This window comes from Pterocles gutturalis, unplaced genomic scaffold (assembly GCF_000699245.1).
Source record: "Pterocles gutturalis isolate BGI_N339 unplaced genomic scaffold, ASM69924v1 scaffold32135, whole genome shotgun sequence".
NCBI lineage: Eukaryota > Metazoa > Chordata > Aves > Pterocliformes > Pteroclidae > Pterocles > Pterocles gutturalis.
The window spans coordinates 36,855-63,620 of record NW_010144737.1 but is presented as its reverse complement, the minus strand read 5'-3'; the positions used below and the strand labels follow the sequence as shown (position 1 = coordinate 63,620).

At 39.7% G+C, this 26,766-nt stretch overlaps 1 protein-coding gene across 1 annotated transcript in view; it reads right to left on the bottom strand.

Moving 5' to 3' along the window:
* Positions 1–25,720, bottom strand: part of CPA6 (carboxypeptidase A6) — a 30,255-nt gene extending 4,535 nt beyond the window's left edge. The window contains exons 1-7 of the mRNA XM_010085185.1: positions 25,602–25,720; positions 22,666–22,780; positions 21,590–21,691; positions 20,669–20,773; positions 7,361–7,471; positions 7,020–7,110; positions 2,211–2,413 (exon numbers count right to left, since the gene is read on the bottom strand). Of these exons, the coding sequence (XP_010083487.1) occupies positions 2,211–2,413; positions 7,020–7,110; positions 7,361–7,471; positions 20,669–20,773; positions 21,590–21,691; positions 22,666–22,780; positions 25,602–25,681 (807 nt within the window). The 5' untranslated portion in view covers positions 25,682–25,720. The remainder of the gene's footprint in view (positions 1–2,210; positions 2,414–7,019; positions 7,111–7,360; positions 7,472–20,668; positions 20,774–21,589; positions 21,692–22,665; positions 22,781–25,601) is intronic.
* Between the last annotated feature and the right edge of the window lie 1,046 nt (positions 25,721–26,766).

Below are 26,766 nucleotides of genomic sequence, written 5' to 3'. Positions count from 1 at the left end.
TAGACCAACAAAGCTTGTTCCATCAGCAGCAGGAAAGAGAGATCTGCCACTTTCCAGCTTGCTGTAATTTCCAAGAGAACTAGAGAATCTGAAGCATTAGCCTAAGTTAACATTTTAGAAGCTTCAAATATTAAAGACTATTCATTTAGTCAAGGTGATGGAGCCTTTGGCTGTAGGCAAATATTAAGACACAAAATAAGTAACATAATTCCATTCATTTTCACTATGATCCCCATAACGAGCTTTCTAAATAACAGGAAATTACTTCAGTTTCTCATTCCAACCTCCCTGTTCTTTTTGACCCACTGCAATAAAAAGAAGTATAGAATCCAAATACTGGCAAAATATTTAGAATTGGGATTTGGCTTCTGTTTGTCCAGGGCTGTTGTCCAAAACAGTGTCTTTCTTTGTCCCTTTCAGTCTGTGCTCCATTCCCTCCGATAAGAAGCCTGATCCAACGTCTCACAAACCTGGGGAACACCTACATGTCAAAAACTGGGTTCCTTTGGTCTAAAAGCTGTGGATGGAAAGTTAAGAGTGTGTGTGCCAAGGGGCAGTTACTCCCTGTCTCAGAATGGAAATAGCCCGTGAGCAACAAGAACAACATGTACTGAAGACTTACTGGGGTGTGTGAAAACACTCAGTTATAGACTCCTTTTCCTTACAATGAATTTCCTGACACAGTGTCTGCTATTGCCTTATGTTACTCTAGATATTTTTCCTCAGATACCAAATAATCATTACTTGTTGAGGAGATGCTGATTCTTCCTAAAACCATGCCTTTACCTTCTGCTGTGTTGTGTGTCCTTCAAAAAATATTCTTGCACCTGGTGGTCTTCAAAGGAATGAGATCCTGTATGGTGTTAAGTTTCCAGTCTATGTTTTTTGGTAAGTAATAATCGCCAGTTCACCTGGGGAGCTCCTTTCTCTTTATCACTCACCAAAAGAGGGTGGAGAAGGTAGAATGAAAAAAAGATTAATGGATTTATTCACAGTCAAGGCAGAGCTGGGTGGTCAGTCCCCACGTCTCATATTTTTAGCTCCTCTGGCTGCTTAGTTAATGTCTAATTTGCTCAGTTTCCGAGGAATGACATCAAACAGGAGAATTTTTAGTAGCTGCTGAATTTAAATGTCTTAACAGAAATAAGCCCACAAAGAGAGTTTAGTTTGTGGAGTGTTGGCTGCTCAGCCTCCTGAGAGGGCAGCTTCAGTGAAGCTCCAGGGACTGACAACATCATTTATTCTGCACAGGATAAATCTAAGGTGCAGTTAAGCTCCTTTGGAGTAAACCAGCTTAAAATAGTAAGTTAAAAGTCACTGCAACTTTCAAGGCCAAAATGGGAGATTTATGGACAGTGTAATTTACTGGTGACTGAGGGTGAAAGAAAGAGGCTTGCAACTGGTTGGTGCAATGTATGTGTGCAAGCAGGAGCAAATGGAAAGTAAAGCTTAGCCACGTTTCCCTAAGAGAATAAGCCATAGGGAGAGTTTTATGTACAGGAGGCTGGCTAAAAACAGACTTCGGACTGCAGGCAGAGGGAAGAATTCTTCTGCATTTGGATGGGCACAAAATATGTGAAATATACATATCTGTAAATCAATAGCCTTGCATCAAAAAACTTATTAATTTATTATTCTAATAAACAAAAGCCCCTGATGTGAATTAACTGCTTGTCTTAAAGGGTTAAAACCCCATAATGTCTGAGCAGGGTGATATATAAAGCAATTGAAGCTTTACTTTTGGTGAAATCTAGGAGATTTCTCCTCTAATTGATAAACATAAGTCATTAAAATTTTATTTTCTTCATAATATTGAAGATGATCTTCTTTATGCTCCTGTTTTTTAAGTTCTGAGCATGAGGGGACAGAATTTCAGCTAGATGCCCAAGGTCTTAACTACATAATTCCCATTACAGTTAATTAAATAAAATTATAATAACTCTAATTAAAACCCAGGGATTTATCCTATAAAGTAATTTAAAGGGACTGATGGATGGAAGGCACTATACCATTTTAATCAAATTACTGCTGACTCACTTTGAGAGAAGGTTATATAACCAGAAATGTGATTGCAAGCGGATCCAGAATAAATACCGCTCAATATTAAATACGTGCGAAGTATTGAAGAAACAAGTCTCCTCTCAAAACAAAACACAAACACACACAAATTATATAGGGAAGCATATTATCCCAAATTTTAATGTACTTACCACACAGCTGAAGTTTGGAATCGTTGCGTATTTGTAAGAGTAAGGGTACAGCAGCATCTGTGCATATGCGTGGAAGGACAAATAAGCTTTTATTTGTTTCCGATGTTTGCGGAGAAAATGAGCAACAGCCTTTACTTCAGGCTCAGACTCAGGAAAGGGACCACAGTAGGTATCATCACATGGGTGAAATGAAGCACCTTCATCTAGAGAGTGAAAGTGAAAATTCATGGTAAGCCACCATGGAGAATTTCCAAGGGTCAACTTCTGCCTCAGCCTGTGTGGGCCCATGTGCAAAAGTGTGAAAAACAATAAACAAATTGCTTTCTTGTGACTGATGGGAGTGAGCCAGTGGGACCTCAGTAAAGCAGTCTGCTCCATCGTATAGTAGACACGCCAAGCTGCCAACTGGCCAACTACATGCAGTTCTTGCCAGAGGACGTATTCTTAACCCAACAAAAAAAGGAGACCCTGACTTCATTGTATTTTCTTCCCTGGCTTTCCGTATGAGTGGCACATTTTATGATAGCATTCTAGCGTTAAGACTATTGAAGGGTCTCAGTCTATTTGAAATCAGAGTGCTGTACCTCTTTCACTAGTCACTGCCAAGACAAATCTAGCCTTTAAGAGCATTTTAATGTACTAGCTGTTACAGTGATGGTTACAATGGTAGGTAGATAACCTCAGCAGGCATTATCTTAGAGATGGGTTTAAAACATGAAACTAGTCCTTGACTACTGCCTGTTTTTACTCTTGCAGACCTCATGGGGAAAAAAAAAAAGACAAGCTGCATGGGATGATTGCTCAGTTAGCTAAAACAGAAATCATCTCAGTTTGCACAGGGCTTATTTTTCCTTCAAGTTTGGGGCAGAGGTTCACTTGTGAGGATGTCTTTCACCATGTCAACCTGCTCAGGTGGCAGTAAGCTGCAGAAGTGTGGCCTCCATGAAATATCGCATGAAGTACTGAAAGATGAAACTCAGAAAAGCAGATGTTGCAGGGGCTCCTTTATCATTTAGTAACTCTGGATCTAAGCCACTATCTCATTCACAACTTAGGGCCTGGGCCTAAAAGAACAATACTTATGCAAATCCTCTCTGCTCTTTTATCCACTGCGATTTCAAAATGCCACATGTTTTACACTGACCTGCAGAATAATAATAGTTTGTTTGCGACATTCCCTGGTGTCATCAGGGACCTACAAGAGCAGTGTTTTATTAGCTTTCCTTTGTATAGTAAGTACAGCCATCTTCAAATAATAAGAAAAGAGCGGTGTGTGAGAAGGCATAATAATACGAACTAAAACAGGGTTATGCAATCAACTTAATGCCAAAAAAAATTAAAAGTGGAAGAATTTCATGCTGCAGCTTAATTTGTAATATGAAGATTGAAGCAGCCATTCAATGGCCACAGGTGGGGATTTCAGAAGGTATTAGTGCTTAGATTGCAGGGACTATGGAAGGGTTATATAGAGGGCAGATGGTCTCCTCCCTGCAGAACAGATGGCCACCAAGTCATCCAAATCCCAAGAGCACTCTGCTATTTAAAAGAGCCTCCGGAGCCTTTGGGGTTTTTTTATGGATACTTCACCTCCTGTAACAGTGTTGTACACGGAATCATTAAAATGGACATCACTGTTAACAAACAGCAGACTCCTACAGGCTAATGGTAAAATGACCCAACGGTAAAATATGACTCAGTTTAGTGACTTTCAGTGAAGAAAAAACTCTCTAAGCTGTCCAGACTACTATGAGCCATTTGCAATCCCAGCTGTAGTTAATGCTTTTCCTTAAGTGAAGCTGGCTGGTAGTAAAAAGAGAGGGTTTCCATGGTGGCCTTGGAAAATGTAAGGATATCCTCAATTTTCGTACTGGAAGTTGTTTTAAAGTAACACAAGAAGGAAAAAAATGACACAGTACATATCAACTCCTGTGAAATTTCTGAGATACAGTCATGATAAGAAAATGGAATTGCATAAAATGTTACCGATGCCTTATTTTTGTACCTGATAGCATACCAGGAGAGGACAAGTATCCTTCAATATCCATCATGAGATCAAATGTACAAAGGAAATGTGTGCAGAGGCTGATAAAACCAATGCAGGAACTGGAGCACAATTCTCAAACTTCCTTGCAGCCACTTCTTCTGCCAGTATGGGGTACTGTCCTCAGTGAGCAATGGGTGCACTGGAAATTGGGGTGCACTGGAAATTTTAACTCCCACTGCTGGTGTCTTGGAACCTTTGGATGAAACCCCCTTAACTGGATTTGCCCTATGATATAATTTAGTTCTAAGTACCTTATTATTGGCTTTAAAGTTGCTATTTATTTCATGAACATTAAACCATTGTGCTAGTTACTGCACATATACATATATATATATTTATATAAATATATTACAAGGAGCATTTCTACCCAGAGATCTTGCTGTTAGTATTCCTCTGGGTCTGTGTGCAATTTCTGTACACTATTTTGGGTACAGGGCACTGCAGAGTGAAATCTACCACAATGAGTGATATGGCCCTTTTCTCGATTCCTAGAGAACACAGAAGCAACATCATAAAGCTTACATCAAAGTCCTACATTAGAAGGGAAGCGGAAAGCAGAAGGGATGCTGTGTTATCTTTACCAATGCAGCTAGCATTCAGCAGCTTTGCTGGGGCTGGATTCTGTGACAACACACCTGCCTGGAAGCCCCCCAGTGAAGTTCAAACCTGTCTGCAAACTGTAAGTGCAACTGAACTGAATTAAAAGGTTTTTACAAGCATACGCAGTATTAAATGTTAAAGACACCGTGGTTATACAAGCCTCAAAGTGTGATATGATCCAGATTCTTCTCTGCCTCATTTAGTGTCAGATTAATGAGAACATAGGGTGCTAGGTGAGGATCTTCTGAGCACCAGTCAGCCCAGTTCATGAAAGAGCTCTTTATTCTCTGGCAAAATAGAGAATCCGGCAGAGTTTGGGGTCTGGTGAGGGAAGCAGAGCATGTGCTTGGTGGGATGACGAGCAGCCTTGAAGGAATTTATATTTTTTAAATGTGGGATGAGGACCTGTATTTCATGTTCAGTGTGGGGGAGAACTGCAGCAAGCAGTGGATTACAACACACAATGTGCGTGTGTATGTTACAGTTCAATTCAGCCCAGAAAAAAAATGTTTTTCAGTTAAAACTAAGCAAACATTTTCAGGACTGAGTAAAAAGTGTGCTTTAATACAGTGGCTAGGGAGCAGGAAGAGGAAGGAGCGGAGTGATTTGAACCCAAGGAAGATTTATTAGGACTAGAAATAAAATGCAGTACATGAGTATTAACGTTGCACTGGTAAGTACCTATAATACGGCTCTGAAGACTTTGTAAGAGAACTGTTCATTCCAGCTACGCTGGTGGCTATCTTCTGAAGAGTGAATGTGTGTCCCCAAAATACCTGCAGTTGTGACTCATGCACTTAAGTAAAAGATGATAACAGTGATGCAGGACTTAGGTTCTTTTTTACATTTTTGCAGCATAAAATTGCCTTAAATATAGTGCTAGGAGCCCTAGGACTGTATTCTGTAGTGGAGGGATTCTCAGCTAACATAGTTTTTTGTGGCTACTTCTGTGTCAGTCCTCTCCTTACTGCAAGTAGAGTCGAAAAAAATTGGAAGCGTATTTCAGAGGTCTATACTGTACTCAATGTATGCTTCTGTTCACTCTCGCCTCATTTGTAATCTCCCCAGGCAGATTATTCACACTCACTTTTATCCTTACGGTTCTCAAAAATCTACTTAAAGAATGCAGTGCAGCAATCCAGACTGTACAGTGCCTACTCCTACTGCAAGTAATTGGAGTATTGTGGAAACATCTAGAGACTTCCAGTGGAAGAGGGACGGGCTGAAGGGAGGGCCATTTGCGACATTACACAAACACAATTTCTGTCTTTAAAAGTTTATAATGTAAATAAGGAAGGTGGACAAATGCTGGAGGAGAAAACAGCTGCACAGAGAGGTGAAGGAAGTTGCTTGAGATGGGAGAGCAGGTCAGCAGAAAAGAACCAGGTGTGTGTCGCTGTATTTCACATCAAAGCACTATTACTTTCTGCTGCAGCAGAACTGGTGTGGCTGCTTGCTCCTGTGTGAGTTGCACTGTCTTGCTGTAAGATTTAATGAAATACCATTTCTTCTTCAGCGGACTCATTCCAAATCTTCTAATAGTATTTCATTACCACTGCATTCTCTATGCAAAATCAAGGTCAATTTTTATGGAAGTATTTACAGAAGTGCTGGGAGTTTAAAATTGGATCTCTGTGCATTTAGAAGCACCTTCTTTCTTTATTCAATCACTAATAATAATGGCCTTAAAGTATTCTCAACATTTCTCTGTGAGGCCAACAAAGCAAGTCTGACATTTCCAAAGCTAAAGCCATTTCAGAGAAATGATGAATTAAATAAAATGAAATTTGAAAAGTTTCCTAAAGCTGTAGTCAGGTAAATTCTGAAACATGATGGGCCAGGCTCAATACCATGCTTCAAATTACTATACACGATTACAGAAATACAGAATAGCTGAATGTGTGGTTTTTTATTTTTGCCACACTTGCCATGAAAACCTTTTGCTTGTGATGATATGTGTTTTTTCAAAGTTCAGGACTTTTATTTTTTTAGAAGCTAGAAGGAAGATTTGAGCACTGGCTTGTGGCTTTATGGGAAAGAAGCTTCAACTTTGACTATGGAAAAGAGAGCACTTCACAGTGGATGCTACCTAAACCTACTTACTCTGTTGGATAATTAAATACAGGGTAATCTGAACTGGTGGACCAAAGTATCTCCAGACTTACCACACCACTTCACTTTCCAGTTGCGATTAGCATCAACACCATGACACCGAAACCTTGTGTTCTTTGATCTTGTTTTTCTCCAAAATCGATCCTAACGTAAGTTATAAAATAGTTAAATAGCAACATTACTATATTTTGACAAAAATCTATTTGTACACATAACAAAACAACCCTGGTGAACATATTCATTATTATATATTAACTGGAGTAATGTACTTCCATTTTGCATGCCACAAAGTGATGGACCAGATTATACAAAACATCACCTTTGAATGATGGAGCAACCATTCGATCTTTCCTGTCTGAACAATTTTTTGACTAATAGTACTGATACTACTTACATTTGTCCAGCTAAAATGATATCCATCCACATTAAATACAGGCATGATATAGAAATACAGCTGAGTTAGCATCCTTCTCATGGCAGGATCAGTCTCGTATGTCTGAAGAGCCTAAAGCAGAAAAAGTCAAATAAAGTAGCTTCCATAATAAAAATAATTTCCCAATTAAGTATTGTGACAGGCTAAGTCAGTCATGTGCCTTTGGCAGTATGCAGACCTGATCTCATGGTACCACTGACATCCTTAGAGCTGTACTTGAAAGGCTGACATCTTCCTGCAAATGTGATTAAAGGCAGCATGTGAACATGTGAAAAAGGTGTTCAAAAGGCCCTATTCTCTCTACTTCTCAGTCACCTTCAACAGCAAAGAAAATACAACTCACATTACAGAAAAGCAAATGCATACAAAATGTTTCTTGATGTAGGAGCTGAAAGTCAGTGGAATAGATTCTTAGTTGAGGAAATGAGTTTAGCTCCTGTAAGACAATGGAGTGCTGTTGTTTCCACCAGATGATGATTTGGTGAGGTCAGAGCATGTCTTAAGTGTTTAAGGCTCACATTACATAAGCTTTTGTTGTATTCAAAGGAATTTACTATATGTCCAATCATCAACAGAGGCAGACGATTCCTTTATAATTTAGAAAACCCTCTGCTTTTGGAGAACCTCAAATATAAAGGTTAGGAGAGGAAGACTGGGCAGGGAAAGTATTTTTTTTTCCATTCTGCACCTTAGAAAAATGCAGCAAACCAAAGGCTCCTCAGCAGTTGTGTTTGCTAGTACCAGAGATGCTCCTTTACCAGTTTCAGGAAGCTCAGACTCCACATGCTGTAGCAAAACCTGTGCTTTGTCATAGCTGGGCATCAAACTTGCATCCTGCAAAGTTTAAGTCTTGATTCTGTAAGGCGAGGAATCAGGTGCTTCACCTGCCAAGCAAAAAGCGTATCACACTGATGCTGGGTTCAGAGAGATGCCTGAGGCTGGCTCCTCTCCTCCCAGGGCTGCAATTACAGCCACCTGCTCTGCAGTATTTCTGGCCCTCCAGATCCCAGATGTAATATGTTTGGGGGGACAAAGTGAAACGTTTGCTCTGAAATAAACTAAGCTAAAAGCTTTTCAGTTGACAAATGACAGTGAACAGTGTGAAGTACAGAATTTGATACCTCTGGGCAACCAACCATGCAGCTGTTTGGATTATTGAAGCTGCTACAGGAGCTGACAGATGCTTTTTTGTGGAGTAGCTATAAGAAATACCCATACAATTGGACATGTCTGGGGCTGAAATTTACTCATGGAGGAGTTTGAACATTTATTTTTTTCTTTATTGAAAGCCTAGTGAGACTTCTAAATGCTTTTTCTAAGCCATTAATTAACCACCTTTCTGTGGTGCTGTACTTTCTCCACACCCATGGCTCAGCTTCCCCCCCAGCAGTGCTCTGCATGTGCAGGTCCTTCACCTTCACTTGCAGATCCAAAGCAGCACGTCACCCCTATGCAAAGCCATCAAGCCACCCAGTGCTGCTCCATGCTGAGCTCCTCGTCTGTGTCAGCAAGGGGAGAGGAGGGGAAGGTGAGCTATAGAAGGTGAAGGGGGCACGGCGCATAATGAAATGAGACTTGGGCAGCAGCTGGGACAGGGTGGTGTGGAGCATCACAGGGTGGGATGAGCTGCTGAAAGAAGGTAAGGTTATCGCAGGGGAGAAGAGGATGACAGTGGGCTTTTGAGAGAAAGTTTGGTAGAGCTATGGACTGCCTGGGAAAAAGTCCCTGGCCAATGCAGAGGTCACAGGTCCCCTGGCCCACATGCCAGAAATTCCCCTAAGATTCCTAGCTGGAATGGTATTGCATTTAAATTCAGTTTACTTGTATTAGGAAGCCACATTAAGACCACAAATACATTTGGATAAAAATATTGGTATTCAGGGAACTGTAGCTATAGTAAACAGTAATTTTGTCAAAAAAGAAAGCAATGGTTACTCAAAAATAATGGCCATGAAAACAAGGGCTGTGTTTTATTGATGTTACACATGCAGAAAACACATACTGAAGTAACAAGGGCTACTCTGTGCATTAAGCTAGCCCTGCACTTGAATCTTCACAGGATTAAGAGCCTATATGATAAGTATGGATGTTAAATCTGTAAGACTGCTCTTACAGTGGAAACAGAACTAAGTTGTGCTCCAAAACGTAAGTCAAGGAAAATGGACATTTTTTTCATGCTCATTTCAGGGAGAAGTAATTCGGTTGGGGAGGAAATAAGTCACCACACACCACTTCCTTGACTTTTTAATGCTCTTATCTTTTTAGACAGTATTAACAAATCAAGCTCGTGTTGTGTCTCTGTGATGAGTATTTACATTTCAGTGATAATGAGATTGGCATATATGCTTGTATCTGTATTTACATAGACCATTTGTTTGCTGTCAGTTACATCTGTAATTATGCATTTTGTTACAATGTAGTGTTATATACTGTTTTTTAAACTGCAATCCTATAAGATTAAACCCTTTAAAACACTTTTAAAATAATCTCCTTAAAATAACTAGATAATTAACTAATTAATTAAAGCTAATAGACGCCTTAAAAATTGCCTGGATGAGCTTTGCACATTTTTCAGAACCTTTCCAAATTTGCAAAAAGTGACATAATGAAAATATTTGAATGAAAACTTTTTAATGTTCAATATGTTTTAAATCCAGTGAAGAATATATTTTTCTTGCTAGGTAAAACCACCTCCATTTAAAAACCAGAACAAAACATAGACTGCAATGTGCTAAGCTCCTTTCTATTTGTTAAAGCTACTCTGTTATTTTAATGCCTGCTGTCATTGACAAAATACTATGAGACTTTAGAAAGCATTATAGTCTCCAGTAATACTCTTCAAAATTTTAAGTCTTGAAGTTGATTTAGAGCCAAATATGTCAATCATTCAATTCTGTTCTTTAAAGTATATATGGTTTATCTTAATAATTTGGTTACCCTTTTAGAGCAGCATTTCATAGTGTGACAGACCTTGTGCAACTTTCTTCACGGAAAGCAAAATTGTCAATGGTATAACCTGGTGCAAGTGACATCATATTCATGCTTTCTGCTGAAAATATTTTGTCCTTCATACTGTTTTTATCTGGCAGTTTAATTTGATATATGTAATCAGGCAACACAGACTGTATCATCTTACCTCCCTTAACAGGGAGGTTTTTGACTCTCTGCCTTACAGTTACTAAGATGTGTCATTGCTGGAGCATAGCCCACAACTTGCCTTTGTGACGTGACTCTCAAATCCTCCGAACAACGATCATGCGAACCACCGCCCCCGGCAGTGTTGAAACATTTTCTCTTCCCCATGACACAAGCAAGACGACTATAAACCATTAGTGAATTAACTGCATTGTAGTTTGCACAGAGCTCTCAGAATACAAAGTAATGTGACTTTATACAGCTTGATTCTGCTTCCCCATCATGCAATCAATAGCAGCTTTGCTGCTGAATGCGCAGAGAGCCAGACTGGCCCAATAAATGCTGAATAGTGTTATTAGTGAATGAACAGATGATACAGGAACCCTGCCAACACCCTGAAATCAGCCTGGGGGATGGGGGAAAGGACCAGTGATTAATAGGAGGGGGCTCAATCACCTGGATCAGCAGAGTGGTGGTTGTTGATTGAGCTATGCCAGCTTAGGCTGGCTGAGTATCTGGTCCATAAGAAATTTAATTTGGAGAAAGAAGTGAACAAAAGAGCTATATTGTAAACTGCCAAGGCAATAAAAGGCAAGAGTTTAAAATGGATTTAGGATGCAGTTGGGTGTTTTATAAAGTACGGGGACTGACTGAGAAGGACAAAGCAAGGAGATGGGGTTCAGAGAAACTCTTAAATTGCAGTTGAACTTAGTAATGATTTGCTGTCCCACAATTAATTATTATTAAATTTAAGGTAACAATTAGCTTTTGTTGTTTCTGGCTTTGAATTAAACAATCACACTGAATTAAACAGTTACTATTTTAGTACAGGGAATTGACTCCATTGCTGCTCTACCAGAGATCACATAAAACAGCTTCCAACAAAACAGGATTAACACTTCCATGCAATTATTAACATATCAGTTAAAACATCCATATGGTAACATACTATGTTTTACTATTGTCTGTATATCTTATATTTCAGTGACACTATGATCTGTCGTTCAAGCTTTCATTTCCATTTTATCAGTTTGGTAAATTAATAGTTAGCTCGGTCTCTGTACTTGGAAGCAGTACATCTTTTTATCTCCATTTTCTCTTTTACTGCTAGTGTCCCGCTTTGGCACTCAAATCACAGAGTGGTAAGCCCGTAAGATATTACTGAGTATCTAAACCCAAATGTCTTAAAACAAAGGGTCAAATTTTCAAGGCTGAAGTGTGAACTGTGTCTGATTTTTTTTTTTTTCCTGGCAAGCAAAATCTTCCTTCCTCTTTGGGAGCATTTCCCACAGGAGAAACAACTGAGAAAGATGACAGTGTGCTGCACCTACTCTGCAACACTAAGAAGAGAGCCCATAAAAAGTGAAAGAAGGACCTGCAGGATCCCAAAGGCTTGCTTACACTCGTACTTCAGGATGCAAATGGAGAAGATGCTGAAGCAGAGAAGAGGGAGAGGTACGATGGCATGATCGACATGTTGGAGAAGCAAACAGCAGTTCCTGGAAGCTTGCGCAAAGCTGGGACCACCCAAGCAAATGCAGGATATTTTGGGGAAGAAGCTGGGTAGTTACACAGATGTTAGTGGAAAGAGGAGACACGACTTCCTGGTTCTACTCTGAGAGATAGTACAGAAAAAAACCTCATAGGTCCCAAATAAGTCAAGGACTGCCTAGCAGGGAAAAGAAACGCCTGAGTTATTCTGAAGCATTGTGTATACCCTGAAAGAGGCAACACAAATTTCTCTACTAGTAATTGTATGAAACTAAAGCCCACCAACTTGGTGGAGGCCACAGAAGAAGGTAATTCTTCAATTTTACGTCCTGTTATGTTGGTCCAGATTAGACCATATTGAGGGCAACCCAACAGAACTCACTTGAACACATTGTTTAGTTAAATTGTTGAGACACAGTTAAATAACTAATATGCAAATTATTGCTTGTACTTCCATTTTTGTAACAACTAAATTGTCCAACACACAGAATTTTCTTTCACAGCCCTTTCTCATGCTCAGCAGTGTCTCTGCATATCAGTAGTTTTACTGAGGCCCTAATTACTCAGCATCATCATTTAGCAGTGGACTGCTAAAAAATAAAGCAGAATTTCTTCTGTAGGGCAAGTAATGTGTTGGAACAACAATGTATACTCCCTTCATGCCTTGAAGAAGAACATACCCAACAGCTTAAAAGCCTTCACAAGGTAGAATTTGAATCTCCTAGTGATTAATACTTACACAGGGGTTTGCACTAGCAAGTGTCATTGAAGAATTCCTGCTATAGGAACAACACAGCTGCAGGGTTGCCTTTATTTTATCAAGATGTATTCACATTGTGAGAAAATAATAGCTTCAAGCAAAAGGAAAGTAATTTTTACCTTATTAGGATCATGAGTAGGCAGGGGGATGCAGCTGAGTAGTTGAAAGTGCACAAGAGAAATAATGCAGTACTTTATTTCCTTGTGGGAAAGGACAACTGGAAACCATTTTAACAGGTTTGTTTTCTTTTTTTTCCTGTCTTGAAGATATCACAGCAAAGGAAATCAACTTCTCTAAACTGTCTTTTACTGTTGAATAGAACCTGGGAAAATCCACCATGCACCAAAAGAGAAAGAAGTACTGCACAGTATAAAAATGGTTTGCCACAGCTGTTTTTAAAACAATGCATCACATGCCTCGTTGTGGTGATGCCGTGGTACTGCACTCCATCTTTTCGGCATTGGCTTAGATTTTATCCATTAAAAAAAGAAGCATCACAACTGAGGGCCCAGTTCCAGAAAGTCTTGTTGATAGTGTCGATTGCTATTTTATTTTCCTTCTCGTCAGAAGCGGTGCGCATTAGTAACCTCTGCTTTCAGCAGCAAGGATGTGCTGGAGAGATGCAGATACTGGAGCGAAGTGGGATATAAGATGGCTGCTGAAATAACTCAACTCACTCAGAACTGAACCAGCTGTGGAGCAGAGGGGGGATGTTGAGTAGAATCAGAAACTACATACACATAGGTGTGATTACCACACAGAAACTTCAAATGGCAGGAACAGCATTTGGAGTATAAGAAAAAATCATGAGGATAAAACAGATGCTGCATTTGTACCAGTGCCTCTTGCTGTTGAAAGGCTGATGAATGAAGTACTGAGTGAAGAGGCTGGAAGAGGTGATCTCTCTGATGGAGAAAAAACAAATAGCATTTCAGGCAGAAGTTCCTGACAGAGAAGAATGAGTTAGCTAAAGGTAAGTAAGGCTGAGTGTTTCAAATATAGATGCTACAGGATGAAACAGATGGATTTTTCCTACAGATAACGGATATATAGGGAGCACTCAAAGAAGTAAATTTTTTTTCTGAAGTTAGGCAGCTAAAAAGACAGCTGGGGAGACTAGAGTGTGGCAAACAATAAAAATTAAGCTCCAATAATTGTATTGCATTTACTGAAAGAGCTGCAGAGTGTTTGTAAAGAGATCTGTCTCCAGGTGACTGGTCCTTCAGGGTGAAAAAAGCCCTGTCTTCATGGTGCCATCATCACTGGCAGCTGTGAAGGAGGCTGCAGGGGGTCAAGATACAGCCCTTAGAAGCTTCTGGCCTTCCTAAAACAAGGGTGAACTGAAAAATGATGAACAGGACGAAGAGCCAGATGGGAAGGTTTCATAGAGCAAGATGTGATGGTCTAAAGAGCAACAAAAAATTTCAAGTCAAACCAGTGTCAGCTGAAGAGCTTTAGCTGAAGGGAACAGACCTTGGAAAGAAGGAATGTATCCAGCTAAAGGGTGAAAGGAAAAAGCTACAGGTACAGTGTTTGTTTTGGCCTTGCATACCTCTGATTCACTTTGGAATATTTCAAATTATTTCAAAAGCCCTTCAGGTTCCTGAGAGCCAGCACTCAAAGATATATTAAGAACAGTGGCACATCTGTCCCCAGGAACAGGAGTGGCATAAATGTATGGCTTACGGGGAGAGGCAGTCAGGTCCTTGCTTTCTTTCCTCTATGGTTCAAAACTTCTGCTTGGAGAACTCCAAAAAAATGAGATGGAAAGCCTATCATGGGGGGTGAACTAGCTACATTGTCTCAAAGAATAACTACACACAGGTGTAATGAACATCCTCTAAATTAATACTAGTCTGGAATCCTGGATTGTGGGGACATGGCATTTCAGCTGTATCTGTTCAAAAGACTTAAGTCTGTTGAAAAGTGATAGGTCAAGTGTATAATATTCAGCAAGCATTAGCGTGTAACTATCTTACATACCCCCAGGATCAGACTATTTCTGAAGTGTGTGAAAAACTGGTATCTGAATTTCACAATCAGACAGTATTTTGGGGCTCTGGTAGCTATGGATAGCAAGGGGAAACAAATTTTCTGATTACCAGTTTTGACGGAGCTCAGCAACACCCAGAAATGATCCAGAATGTGCAGCTGTTTTCCTGACAGTGTGGACTTCAGCACCGGAATGAATGAGTGCTGCTCTGACTGTTGATGCAGCCTAGTGCAGATGTTTTGTCCATCAGGACACAGACTATGGAATTTTGCAGAATGAGTAGAAGTGCTACGCTGGCTTTCAGCAGATCTTAAAGTAGGAATACTTATAGCTTTATGGCCTTCTGAACACATGGCCTGCATGGCACAGAAGAAGAGCCAACCTTTTTTAACACTGACACTGTCTGAGTCTCCTGCTTGAACCTGTGTCTAATCCCACTGTTGTCCTTATTCAGTGCAGTACATATGGATGTGCTGTTATTTTAGGTATCCTGTCTTTACAGTCAAGCACTTCATAAACATTCCTGAGGAAGAATCTGAGGTCTTGAACCCTGCAAAATTCCTGGTAAAGACTGCTCTCTGGGGGCTGGTCCACAAGCCTAATGGCTGGCTAATTGGCAGTATGCAGCCCACAAGGTGACTCATAAATCAGTCTCAAGCTTAGAATAGTGGGGGCAGGTGTTGCCATTTTGCATCTTGGACAGTCTGTGTGTCTCTCTTAGCTCATTATTATGGAGTGAAAAGCTGGGATTCTGGCCTGGTTTTGGCAGCAATCAATACCAATGTCAGCATTTAGAACAACAACAAAAAACCCCTGTCCCCAGCCTTTAGCTTCTTTGCCTGGGGTTACCTGTCTGCTCCCTGGGTGCATGATGAAGCCCAAATACATAATCCTGGATAATTTGGGAACTCGTATAATTGGGATCATAGAATACCCACATTTCAGAATTTGGAATTTTGGCCACACATCTCATGAATTAAAGTATACAGAGCATACTGATACGCTTTTCAGATTTGCGATTCTTCTGAGATGAGACACACTATTATGGCCCATCGTTAAGAGATGATATAGTGCTGCAGGATGAGCAGGGCTTCAGAGGTGCATATTTGGATTCCTTTACTATATAGCTCCATTGCAGTGGGCCTGTGGATAGGGGTGAAGGAACATTCATGGGTAGTCTAGCAAGGTCAATGCCCAAACCAAACTTACCAAGTCACCTTGATCAAATCCAGAAAGCTCAGAAGTAGTTATGAACATTTTTTCAGCAAAGATATTAGATATTGGCTAGGTTCTGTCCCAGAAGAAGCAGATGGTAGCACTGCTCATCCAGAAAAAAACACGCAAATATCTCCTATTGAAGAAAAGTAGCTATGTGCAATGTAAAGTAAGCTGACCCACATTTGAAGAATAATTATATTATTTTGAGGAAAGTCCTCAAGATGTAAACATCTGAAAAATATAGAGCCTAGGGAGTCTATGGAAGAGCATGCCACAGTTCACATTTGAGATGCAGATATACTGAATCTGGTCAACATAAGTTAGTTTTCCTTTTTTTCCTAAAAAGGGATGCTTTTGGGGATGTGAGAAGAAGGTGATGATGGAGGTTACTGCATTTCCAAAGTGTGAGGCTGTTTGCACCTTTCTTTGAGGCCCCAATGAGGCCACTTCCACTTGATCTTAACAGACATTTCCCTTACAGTTGCCATTGGATTCTTAGAAAATTTTGTCAAGAAGTACACAATCAGTGCTTGCTTCTTGAAGGTTTTTAATGACATTTCTTTAATTTTCTAATCTTGAAATACAAACTCTTGCATCAGAAACAAATAATAATGCATCTTAAAGCCACATCTCTTGTATGTTGTTTTCTGAAAATGTTGTATGAATGACATTTCAAGATTATACATCATTGTCATGGATCAAAGGGCAGCATTATTAGAGGGAAGAAAGTCAAACCAGATGTAATGGGAATCCTCATCTGCTTCCAGTAAAACTGAAACAGAATCTAGTTTTGATGTTAATTTGAATAGCAGCCATGTTTCAGATTTTTAACATAATCGTAAAATCCTAAATTTGAGGTCTGGATAATTTGATATCTGAATTCTGCTCCTCCACTCACTATTGCACACCCAGTGAAGAGGACTTAAATGTTCTTTTTTAACACATATGCATATATAATTGTACTTTTTTGCAAAAAGTCTACAGGTTTTATTTCTATGAGGGCTATTTAATTTTGGATAAACACATGTTATGTCTGATAAACAAATTTTGTTTCTAAAGTCTACTGCTTTCTACAAAGTAATAACACACAATAGAGACTCTTTCTTTCCAGTTTGTAATATTTACTAACAAATTTTAATGTATGATTAGATCTCATCCAGTCCTTTTAAAAATCTAGACTAACAAACCTTTTTATTTTTTTTTTTCCTAAATCTTTTACCAGGGACAGAAATTCTAGGTTATATTAGAGTCATTTATCTCTCAGGTTGCCTTCAAAGTAGTCCACATGTAATCAGTTCTGTTTCCTTTTAGAGTTCCTCTTGCTTCCCTACTCCACCACAGGTTTCTTAATGTTTACACTGTCAGGGCATTTTTTCCACCCTTTTCCAGTTGAGTAAGGCTTGCTTGGGCAGGACTCCACAGTAACCTAACTGGTATTCCGCTACAGTACAGGTGCAGACACTTCTCTGTGGCTCATGAGCTGGTACCGAAAGCTCTGATGCTGTGTGTGCAGGGCATCCCCTTTTTTGACTTGAAATTCAATGACCGTGAGGTAGCATTTGTCAGAGGCCACCAGTATCGCTAACCCTGGTAACACATCTGATTATCTTTAGCTGAGAGACTACAGGCATTCAGGGGCGCCTTCTACAGAAAAAAACAGTGATGTTATTATTAACACCAGACCTACAGAATACAGAGCCAAGGCTAGAGATCATGCTGCAGTAGATTATAATTTAAAAAACCACATAAAAACAACAACAAAACCCCCCAAACCCTCAAACCAAACAATAGTCTTTGCTCTCCTTTTGTTTGTTTCAAAATGTGAGTAGGCTGTTTTTGTACTTTCAGTTATCACATAATGCAAAACTCTTTCCTGTGCATTCTCTTTTTAATCTTTAACTTCTATATCTTTCTCCCTTTTTCTCTAGTTCATATTTTCTATTGTATTTGCTCGAATGAAGAACAAGGCAGGCAGCCTCTTGCCTTCCCACGCTCTAGCCTCACATCCTCACTTCCCCAGTCTGATCTGCCTTAGTCTGCTTTGCATTTCTAGATAGATGGAAGCTGGGTCCTGCTCAGCTGAACAACTCCAGATGCTTTGTGGAAACCGGGAGCCGCTGCCCATACCCTTGGCAAGCCACACTAGCAGGCAGCTGTTCCTTGGCACCTCCACCCTATGGGAGGTGGTGTCTCCTAGTGCTTGCAGCAAATTCACTGGCACTTAGAAGCTGCTGCTTCCAGAGGTGCAAGCAAGATACTGAGGGTTCCCAAGCTGGACTGGAATATCTGCTCAAGTTTGCAGCACCCAGTCTTGAGCTTAACATGCAAGGGACATTCATACATAGAGGTTGCTTTCTAAGCTAACTCACTTGAAAAGCCTAGCTGTACACAGGAGTAGGGACACTTCAACAAAAACAAGTGACAGAGATCACATGGTGAAGTGAAAGCTTGATAAAATATTTCAGGCTGCCTGCACAGTAAAGGGATGCATGTATGCTGTTCCTGCTAGAAAATAAGCTAACATCACATAAATCCAACATTACCTTTTGCTTGCCTTAAATCAATGGGCTTGTGGTGCTATTCCTTATAGTCAACAAACATGCCAGGAAAAATCTGTTTCCAAGCTGACTGCCCTTTCTCAGAACTGCCCGTAAGCGCCAGGGAGGATGGAAAGTGGGCTGCTGGGCCGCAGAGGTGCTTAAGGGAGGAGTTTGCCAGCAAAAGAGAATTGCAGAATTTAAAGCACGGAGAGACCTTCATTTTTCCCGGAGTTCTTACTAAAAATGTCTAATTCACTTAATCAGAAAAGCAATATCCTAAACCAAATGATCTAATTCTCATCTCACCTCCTCTCCTAGTCATTTTTAATATAATTATAGAGACTGTGAGTGTAATGTATTCTTATCCTGGTGCTTTTTGCTTTAATGCTGGATTGAAATATTGCTCTAAGGAAAGAATAAAATATGTCATTTGTGAACAAAGGCAATGCATGACCGAGATGGGCACACAAAGGTGGTACATTCTTGTAGTTTCAAGAAACTCTGCAGAAATTTTCTTTAATCTAGGAAAATGCTTTTACATAGTTAGTGAAACAGTCTTACTAGCAAGTTACTCTCAAATAAATCAAGGAACTCAAATAACAACCAGAAGGTTTTTAAATACACATACATGGCCTATACTCTGCCACAAGCTCTACAGAGAAACCTTGTGATTTTTACCTTGCTGCCGCATGTAGTGCTTTATGGGAAAACCTTGGTAAGGAAGACATACTCGAGCAATAGGCTTTCCCACCAATGCCTGTCTGTCCCAAACCTCTCTTCCTTACTGCAGCCTCTTCTCCTGGCTAGGAAAGCTGCTCAGAAATAGTTGCAAGTTTGCTTACTACCAGAAATCCTAATAAGAAGACACACCATCATTGCGCACTGAACTTTGGAGATCAGCTCCTGGATCTGGTTTAGCCTATCCATGCATCAGCAACCATACTGACAGGCTCGTCCAAATTGTAGCAGCCTCATTATTTCTGTACTTGCCCTGTATGCTGCTGTGACTTCTGAGGGAAGGTCACACATGGTTATATGATCGTCTCAGCGAGCACATTAGGGCCTTGATGATTTAGATGATGAGTCACTCTCATGACATGATTTATAGGGACAGGATCTTGCTGCTGAGTGGAGAGATCCCAGAAAACCAGAGGCAGATCCTTTAAATCAGAGGAAGTATTAAAACATTGTAGAATTCCACCATGATGGGATAGGAGACAAGGGAGAAAATTGTGTGTTGATAGGAAGAATCTTGCAAACAAATATTTTGCATCACTTACTTTGAGCAAAAAAAAGCGTATGCAAAATACTCAAAGCACATCTGTTGGGTTTTTTTGAAACCTTCATTGATTTCTGTAAATTGCATTGCAAAATAGTCTCCACTGTGGAGCTAATATCCCTTCTTGAGCAGAAGTTTGTTAGTCAAGGAGCAATGTCAAAATCCTGCGAACATATTGTGCATCTGAGATGAATCAAAAATTTGAAAAGATTAAGTGCGAATATACAGAAAACTTATGTACTTGACAAGTGGAAAACCAAATTCCAGTTGCTTGATTTCACTGATCATTTGAAAAATGGCAAATAGATAGATATGAAGGAAGGCTAGACCCTAGATATCAAAGATAAGGGGAGCATAAATCCAATAAGATGGGATCAAAAAAACATTGGGGAAACCACTTGATATTCAGAGAATACGAAATCCATAATTTGTGGTGAAATCTGTCAATGATTTTAGCTTCCTTTTCCTATAGAATTGCACAAAAGAGAAATGTCTTTCTTAATCTCAGTCCTTAAAGCAAAGATATTGCTGAACTGATCTGAAGCAGTACATGCTGGCACTGATTTACCTGGACCATTACCAGAATTACAATCTCCACATTTTTAGATCTTGGAATAAAATCCTACTTCATATCTCTGCCAGTGTATGTCTGGCATATTTTTTTCCTGTGCCTAGCTGTGTCTGGCTGTCGCTATCAGTTTCATTTATCAAGCACTTAGTGTTCTACAAAAAAAAAAAAAAAGTTATAAAAAAGCTATTGTTCCAATTAATAATATGTTAGATTGGTTATAGCAAAAATGCAGTGTTTATTGAACTGAAGGAACTGCATGACTGTAAATAATCAAACACTTACTTCTTTCACGAACCACTGGCAAAAGGCAGGGCCAATCCACTCTCTTGCATGAATCCCACAGTCTATCCAGACAGCTTTCTTGTAAGGCCGTGATCTTTTACCTAACTTGAAGTGTGAATATTCATAGAAATATCAATAGATATCATGACATTAGTGAAACAAAATAATGAGAAGGTAATAGAAACACTAAGCCATTTTGAATTTCCTTGTGTAAAGGAACACAAATTTATTGTTTTCAAAGGGAAATTATATGCAAGTATGACAAGATAACAAGGCTGATCTATGGGGAAAAAAATTACAAGAAAGGTGAAATCTATCAGTTCCTCTTTTATGAGGAATAAAATCCTTAAATATCACATGGAGCAGTGTGAGGAAAAACAATGCCACAGGAACAGCCTGATGCAGAATCAAATTTTCAGAACTCTGCAACAGCAGATGAAAGTCAACTGAAAGTAGAATTTTTTTTGTGTCTTGCTGACACCCTCTAATTTGTGGTCCTGATAATGTGAGTTGAGAGCACAGTCCTGAAATTTTGTCAGTAGCTAAAGAGGAAGCATACACGGCCCGTGCTGAGAAGGGCTCCAGAGTGCTCTGGGGTCCCTCCCCAGCATAACTGTTTTCCAAGTTGTCTATTGACACAAAGCTTTCCAATTCCCTTAAATCCAAACCCTGCTAATTGAACTTGTCCTGTAATCTATCTCCATGCATATCCCATCCAAGCAAATAGGATATGGCTTTTAGTTTTCCAGCTTTTTATTTTTTTGTTCATTAAAGATGACATTCTGAGAGATATTAGATCTTAGCAACTTATTTAGGAAACGCTGATAACCTGCATCTCTGGTGTATGTGCTATAACATAATAACAAAGTGTCTATCCCTGATGCCAGATTTTAGCTTGATTAATGACTGTTTAATCTTTACCTTGAGTACAAACAGTGGTCTCCCTTCATAGGATTTTCCAACAGAAAACATTTGAACAAGATCTGAATGAGTTTTATTCAGATGATGCATCCAACCCTGGATCTGCAAATACAGAAATAAGATTGTTGCTTCAATCTTTGCATTTCATGGGAAGCAACTGTAACACATTTATTAATCTCAGCTCTCAGTCCTCTGTATGTTTTTGGGTTTTCTTGTAGCTTTTATTTGTGTCTTTTGGAGGTTTTTTTGTTTGTTTTTGCTTTCACAGTGAAACTGTCATTGGGCTTTCATAGTTCTATTGCCAGAGCCTGGATGCAGCCTTTAGTCACCTGGGATTTTTTTCCCATTTTATTATTGGATATTACTGGAATACATTAGCTGTCCATCGAAAATATGGGGATGGGGCTAATCCACCATTCCCACTAAATATAAATGGAATAAAGAAAGAAGGTCCCTGAGTCTGCCTGCCAGGAAACAGAATGGTGAACAGATTGACCTGCAGGACTCAACGCTGTCTGCAATATTCGCTTCACAGGCACCAGATCTCATTGAGGTCCAGCACCCTCCACACTCAGCCTAGTGACCTTGTTTTGGTGCAGACTGAAACTGTGTATGTGAACGCACTGAAATCAACAGAAGCTATTTACCCAGCTATCATCCAGAATAGTATCCCTTATGAATTTGTATCTAAGTTGTTTTAAGTCTTTGGGCCTCTTGTGCAAATAGAATAATAGAATCATTAAGGTCGGAAAAGACACTTAAGCATTTGCTTATATTTCTTACTTAAATGACTCAGACTAATCACTCACTGAAATCTCTTATTCCATCAGAGGAAAAGACCTGCTTTAAAAACAAAACTCAGAAGCTGTCCAAGATAGTTACATGTAAAGATAAGCCTTGAATACAAATATTAAAAAAAGATGTATTTTCAAGAAGGTGCCTATTTTTGACGAAGAAACATTTAGAACACTTCTGAAGATGAACAGGTAGCCATAACTTGTAAAGAGAGTAAAATCTTAGCCTTATTAAAACCAACAGTGTAGCAGATAAGAGGAACAATATGAATTTTCACGTACTTCTTCCAGGGAGTGATACACTTCATAGTTATACCCGGAGAGAGACCTTCGATTCCTGGATGACTTGAGTCCAGTTTGGTTTTCTATTGCTTTCTGTAAGTCTGATATGAGAATTCTAGGTAAAAAAACATAGTGATATTACTGAAAAAATAGTAGAACACACCAGTTAAAGCAAAACAGCAATCACATTTAGAAGAAATATATCAGGATATAATGATACAAATGTAAAAATATACTATAGAAAACATTTAAAATAGTTATATTGAAGAAGCCGGAGTATCTATCCTTTCCATCATACAGTGGTAGGAGCTGGGAATATCATCACTGATATCAGTAACAACTGTAAAACCGAGTCATCCTTGTATACCACCTTCTCCTAAAGCATGGCAATGTGTAGTTACCATACCACTAATTCATCATTCCTGTGAAACGACACATTCAAGCTTTTGAAGTTTTACAGGCATTAGCTGCAATGACTGGAAAAAGAGGGAAAGAAACAGCATTTACTCTGATCCTAACTCAACTGTGCAGCAGATACCTCAAAGATAATAGGTCTATCTACTTATAATATCAAAGTAAAGGTTATCCTCATCTTCCAATGTATTAGTGAAGTAATTGTATAATTAGGAATTACATTGTTCTACATCAGCAACTTTCATTGAGCAAACTAAGGGCATATAGTCTTGACTTGCAAAGTGCTATACACTCCAAGACCAGTACCGTAAAGCATTGAAGCTTATAGTTAGATTAAAGGAGTGATTTTATTCAAGTCATTAGGACATCTAATATGTTAAAAAAATACTTGTCTGCTTTGATGAGTTCTGATTAGTGTAAGTACCTACCAGGATCAAACTCTGTTTACTTTTACAATAATACATTTAATTTCACAACTCCTGATTGTTTATGTGTCAGAACTCCAAATGAGATTTGATAGTCTTTCTTTGCTCTTAAATTGCTGCATACTGTGTGTGCTTATAACACAAAGGCCCTTAAGTCCCTCATGTCTGAATAGAGCCTAAGTGGCTTCATTGCCAGAGAACTTACAACTGATGCAACTTGATGCAGTAAGAGTTTGATGCCTGGCTTGTTTTCATGACCATCTTCTTGTCATAACATCAAACAGTGGGACAGATAAGCCCGTCTCACAGGCAAGGGCTGGTCACCTTGTTCATTATTAGGGCTGCTTAATGCTTCTTGTCTTTAGAAATTTTTCAGAATTTAGGCAAGTGTCACTCCATCAGGCTGAAGTTCTACACGGTGTTTGACTGAGTTTTTCCAGTTCCAAAAGGGATGTAGAAATTTAACTCATTTGCAAACAGTGTAAAAAAAAAAAAAAAAAAAAAGTAAACACTGTGAAAATCAGCAATGAGAAAAGGAGCTGTATGAAACCTTTCCTGGTGCCTCAGCCCTTTGGCTGCAAAGCTGCACTTCAGCTCAGGGCTGCGGTGCCCACCCCAGTGGCGCTGCGGGCATGGCTGTGCTCCTGCTGCTCCCCAGCTAGGGCTGTTGCTGCTCTCGTGGCGAATCCTCCTGGCTCTTGTGGTGTTACAGATCTCAGGAGGCTTGTCAGCTTAAGTACGCGCTCGTCTGAGACTTTGCAGGGTTTTGCTTCTGATGGATGGGACCCAGCGGGCAAAGAGTCCAAAACAGGCAGCGGGGAGACGAAAAGGAGAGTAAAGAAACAGCCTGGGGCTGACAGCACGCTGCCCGGCTTCCTTCTCAGCTCACACAACTTGTGTGCCAAAGGAATTTTTACCTGTGGAAAATTAATGCAGTTTTGTCCTTCTGTTTGTAGCACGTTGTTTCAGGTAAACTGCAGAGACCCTTCACTCTCGCAGTTGTTGCCCTGGCATGCTGCTTTGCAACCTACGTAAAGGCCCTCAAGTACAGGGAGTGTTTATAACACATATAAAATTGCCTTCTGTCATTTCATTAAAGGTGATTACTGTGAGCAGGAACAGCAGCAGACGTGAATACAACTGTCGGGGCATAGTAATTAGGGGACATTTTTTGTATAAGCACAGGAAAACAATTACAGAAATCCCCATCTCATTTTTGAACACAAACAAAACTGAAACAAGGTAGAGCCTGCATGAAAGTAGCTCTGAAATTTGGCTACCGGGCCTCATGAATAATTAATTTTAGAATTAATTACTTTTAGAATGACAATGAGACCATTGTTATATTAAAAACGGAATTCTGATAACAGCATATATAATACGCGATATGCTTTGTGCCATCCTTTTCTCACTGAGAAATAGATATAAATAGCCTCACGTAGGGCTTTACTCAGCAAATGTTTGAGAATGCAAATAGCTCATCAGTTGATTATTCAGATGCTTCAGCATTTCACTGAAAGGGCTTTAATGAAAAGATAATTACTCTTGTCTAGTATATCATATTGATAAATATGAAATTATAAGTATACTCCAAAACTGTCTTGATTGCTTTTAAGAAATGCTATAAATGATGTCTGACCCTTAGTGCGTGTTTGTTCTGTATGACTTGCGTTGGGTCACAAGGAATGAAGAGTTATAAAATAGAACTAGTACATTCCTTTATAATTCATGAAGAAGGCTTGCCTCACGTTTGCAGCACATTTGTAAACAAATCTAGCTCCTGTTAAATACAGAGAGAGGCAAAGCAGGCTGTAGAATTAGTAATTACCATCCCTCTCTTAACAGATGTGATTTCATATACATGGAAAACACTTCAGCTTGACTCCAAAGGAGGACATTTAATTAAAACTGCCTGCCTGTGGGAGATTTTCTGTTCTCCCATTAAAATAGTTGTTTTCCTGGCAATGTCTAGCTGTCTGCCAGTCTAATTGCTATGATGTGGAGTGTATTTTGAAGTGTACTTGCTGTGGTAGACACAGACCTGCCTTGGAGGCCAGATCTCTGGAGCAAGGCACAGAAAGCGAAGCACAGGCTTACGTGTACTGGATGTTTGCTTGCTGGAGGTAGGGCAGCAGACTTCGGGACGTGTTCTGGGGTACTCGCACGTCAGTGACCATGCCTTCGATGATGTGGAAGGGGCTGCTGGGCTGCCACAGGTCCACCTATAGTGCAGGAACCAACCTGTAATTCATATGCATTCAGTGTAGGTGGGGAAATCCAGGAGATGGCATGCTTTAAGCTATGTAGGCGAACACTCGAGGCATGGTACAGACAATAAAATTGTATTGGCTGTTACAGCTCGACATCTGTGGTACTGGAGCAGATTTTGAGGAATGATTGCGTCCCACTTACCACAGCTCTCATGGGAGATTTGTCAGTGAGAAGAGAGAATGGTCTCAGGAACATGCCTCCTCAAATGGCTTGAAACAAAAGCTACCTCCAACTTCATGTGCCGCCTCATACTACTATATATTACCTGTATGTTAGCTCATATGTAGTTCATGAGCCTTCTTTATTTCATAAGGTATCTTCTATGTTCACAAGGGCAGTAAAAGAAAAGAATGCTAAAGAGAGGTAGAAAGCGTAGTGTTGTTTGCGAAGTGTACCCAAGCTTTATTCTTGATAATAAACAGATCAGAATTCGGTAACAGAAGGTCACCAAAACTCTGAAGGAAGCTGTGGTCTACCCAATATTTGTATGAAGTGACAAAATAAAAGGATTAAGATAATAAAATTGTTACAATCTTGTAAAAAAAAAGGTACTAAATGATAGCACAATTGTTAATGTGTTATCTATCCCTGAGCATACCTATTTTGTCCATTTTTACTTTCTGTGGTTGCCAAATCTGAAATACACTTGGAAATTTTAGCCCAGAACATGACATTTAAGAAAGCAAGAAAGTTTGCAAACAGAGATTTGGAACTCAGTGTTCTGCACCCTGTACCAAAATGGTGTTGTACTGCTCAGCCGTACCAACAACAGATGCACATACTCTTCAGCAGAGGTGAGAACAGTTCCTCCTCAGCCAGTGCGAGGACAGCAGCAAGAACACGAGTTAACAGACCTCTTCCCAGAGCTGCTGGATAGTCACAGGAGACTATGGAAGGAGTCTCAGCAACAACCTCTTTGTCAATATGTTGGTGAGCTGAATAAAAAGAGGGGAATTGATAGGGACTACCACATCCCCACATTTCTTAAAGA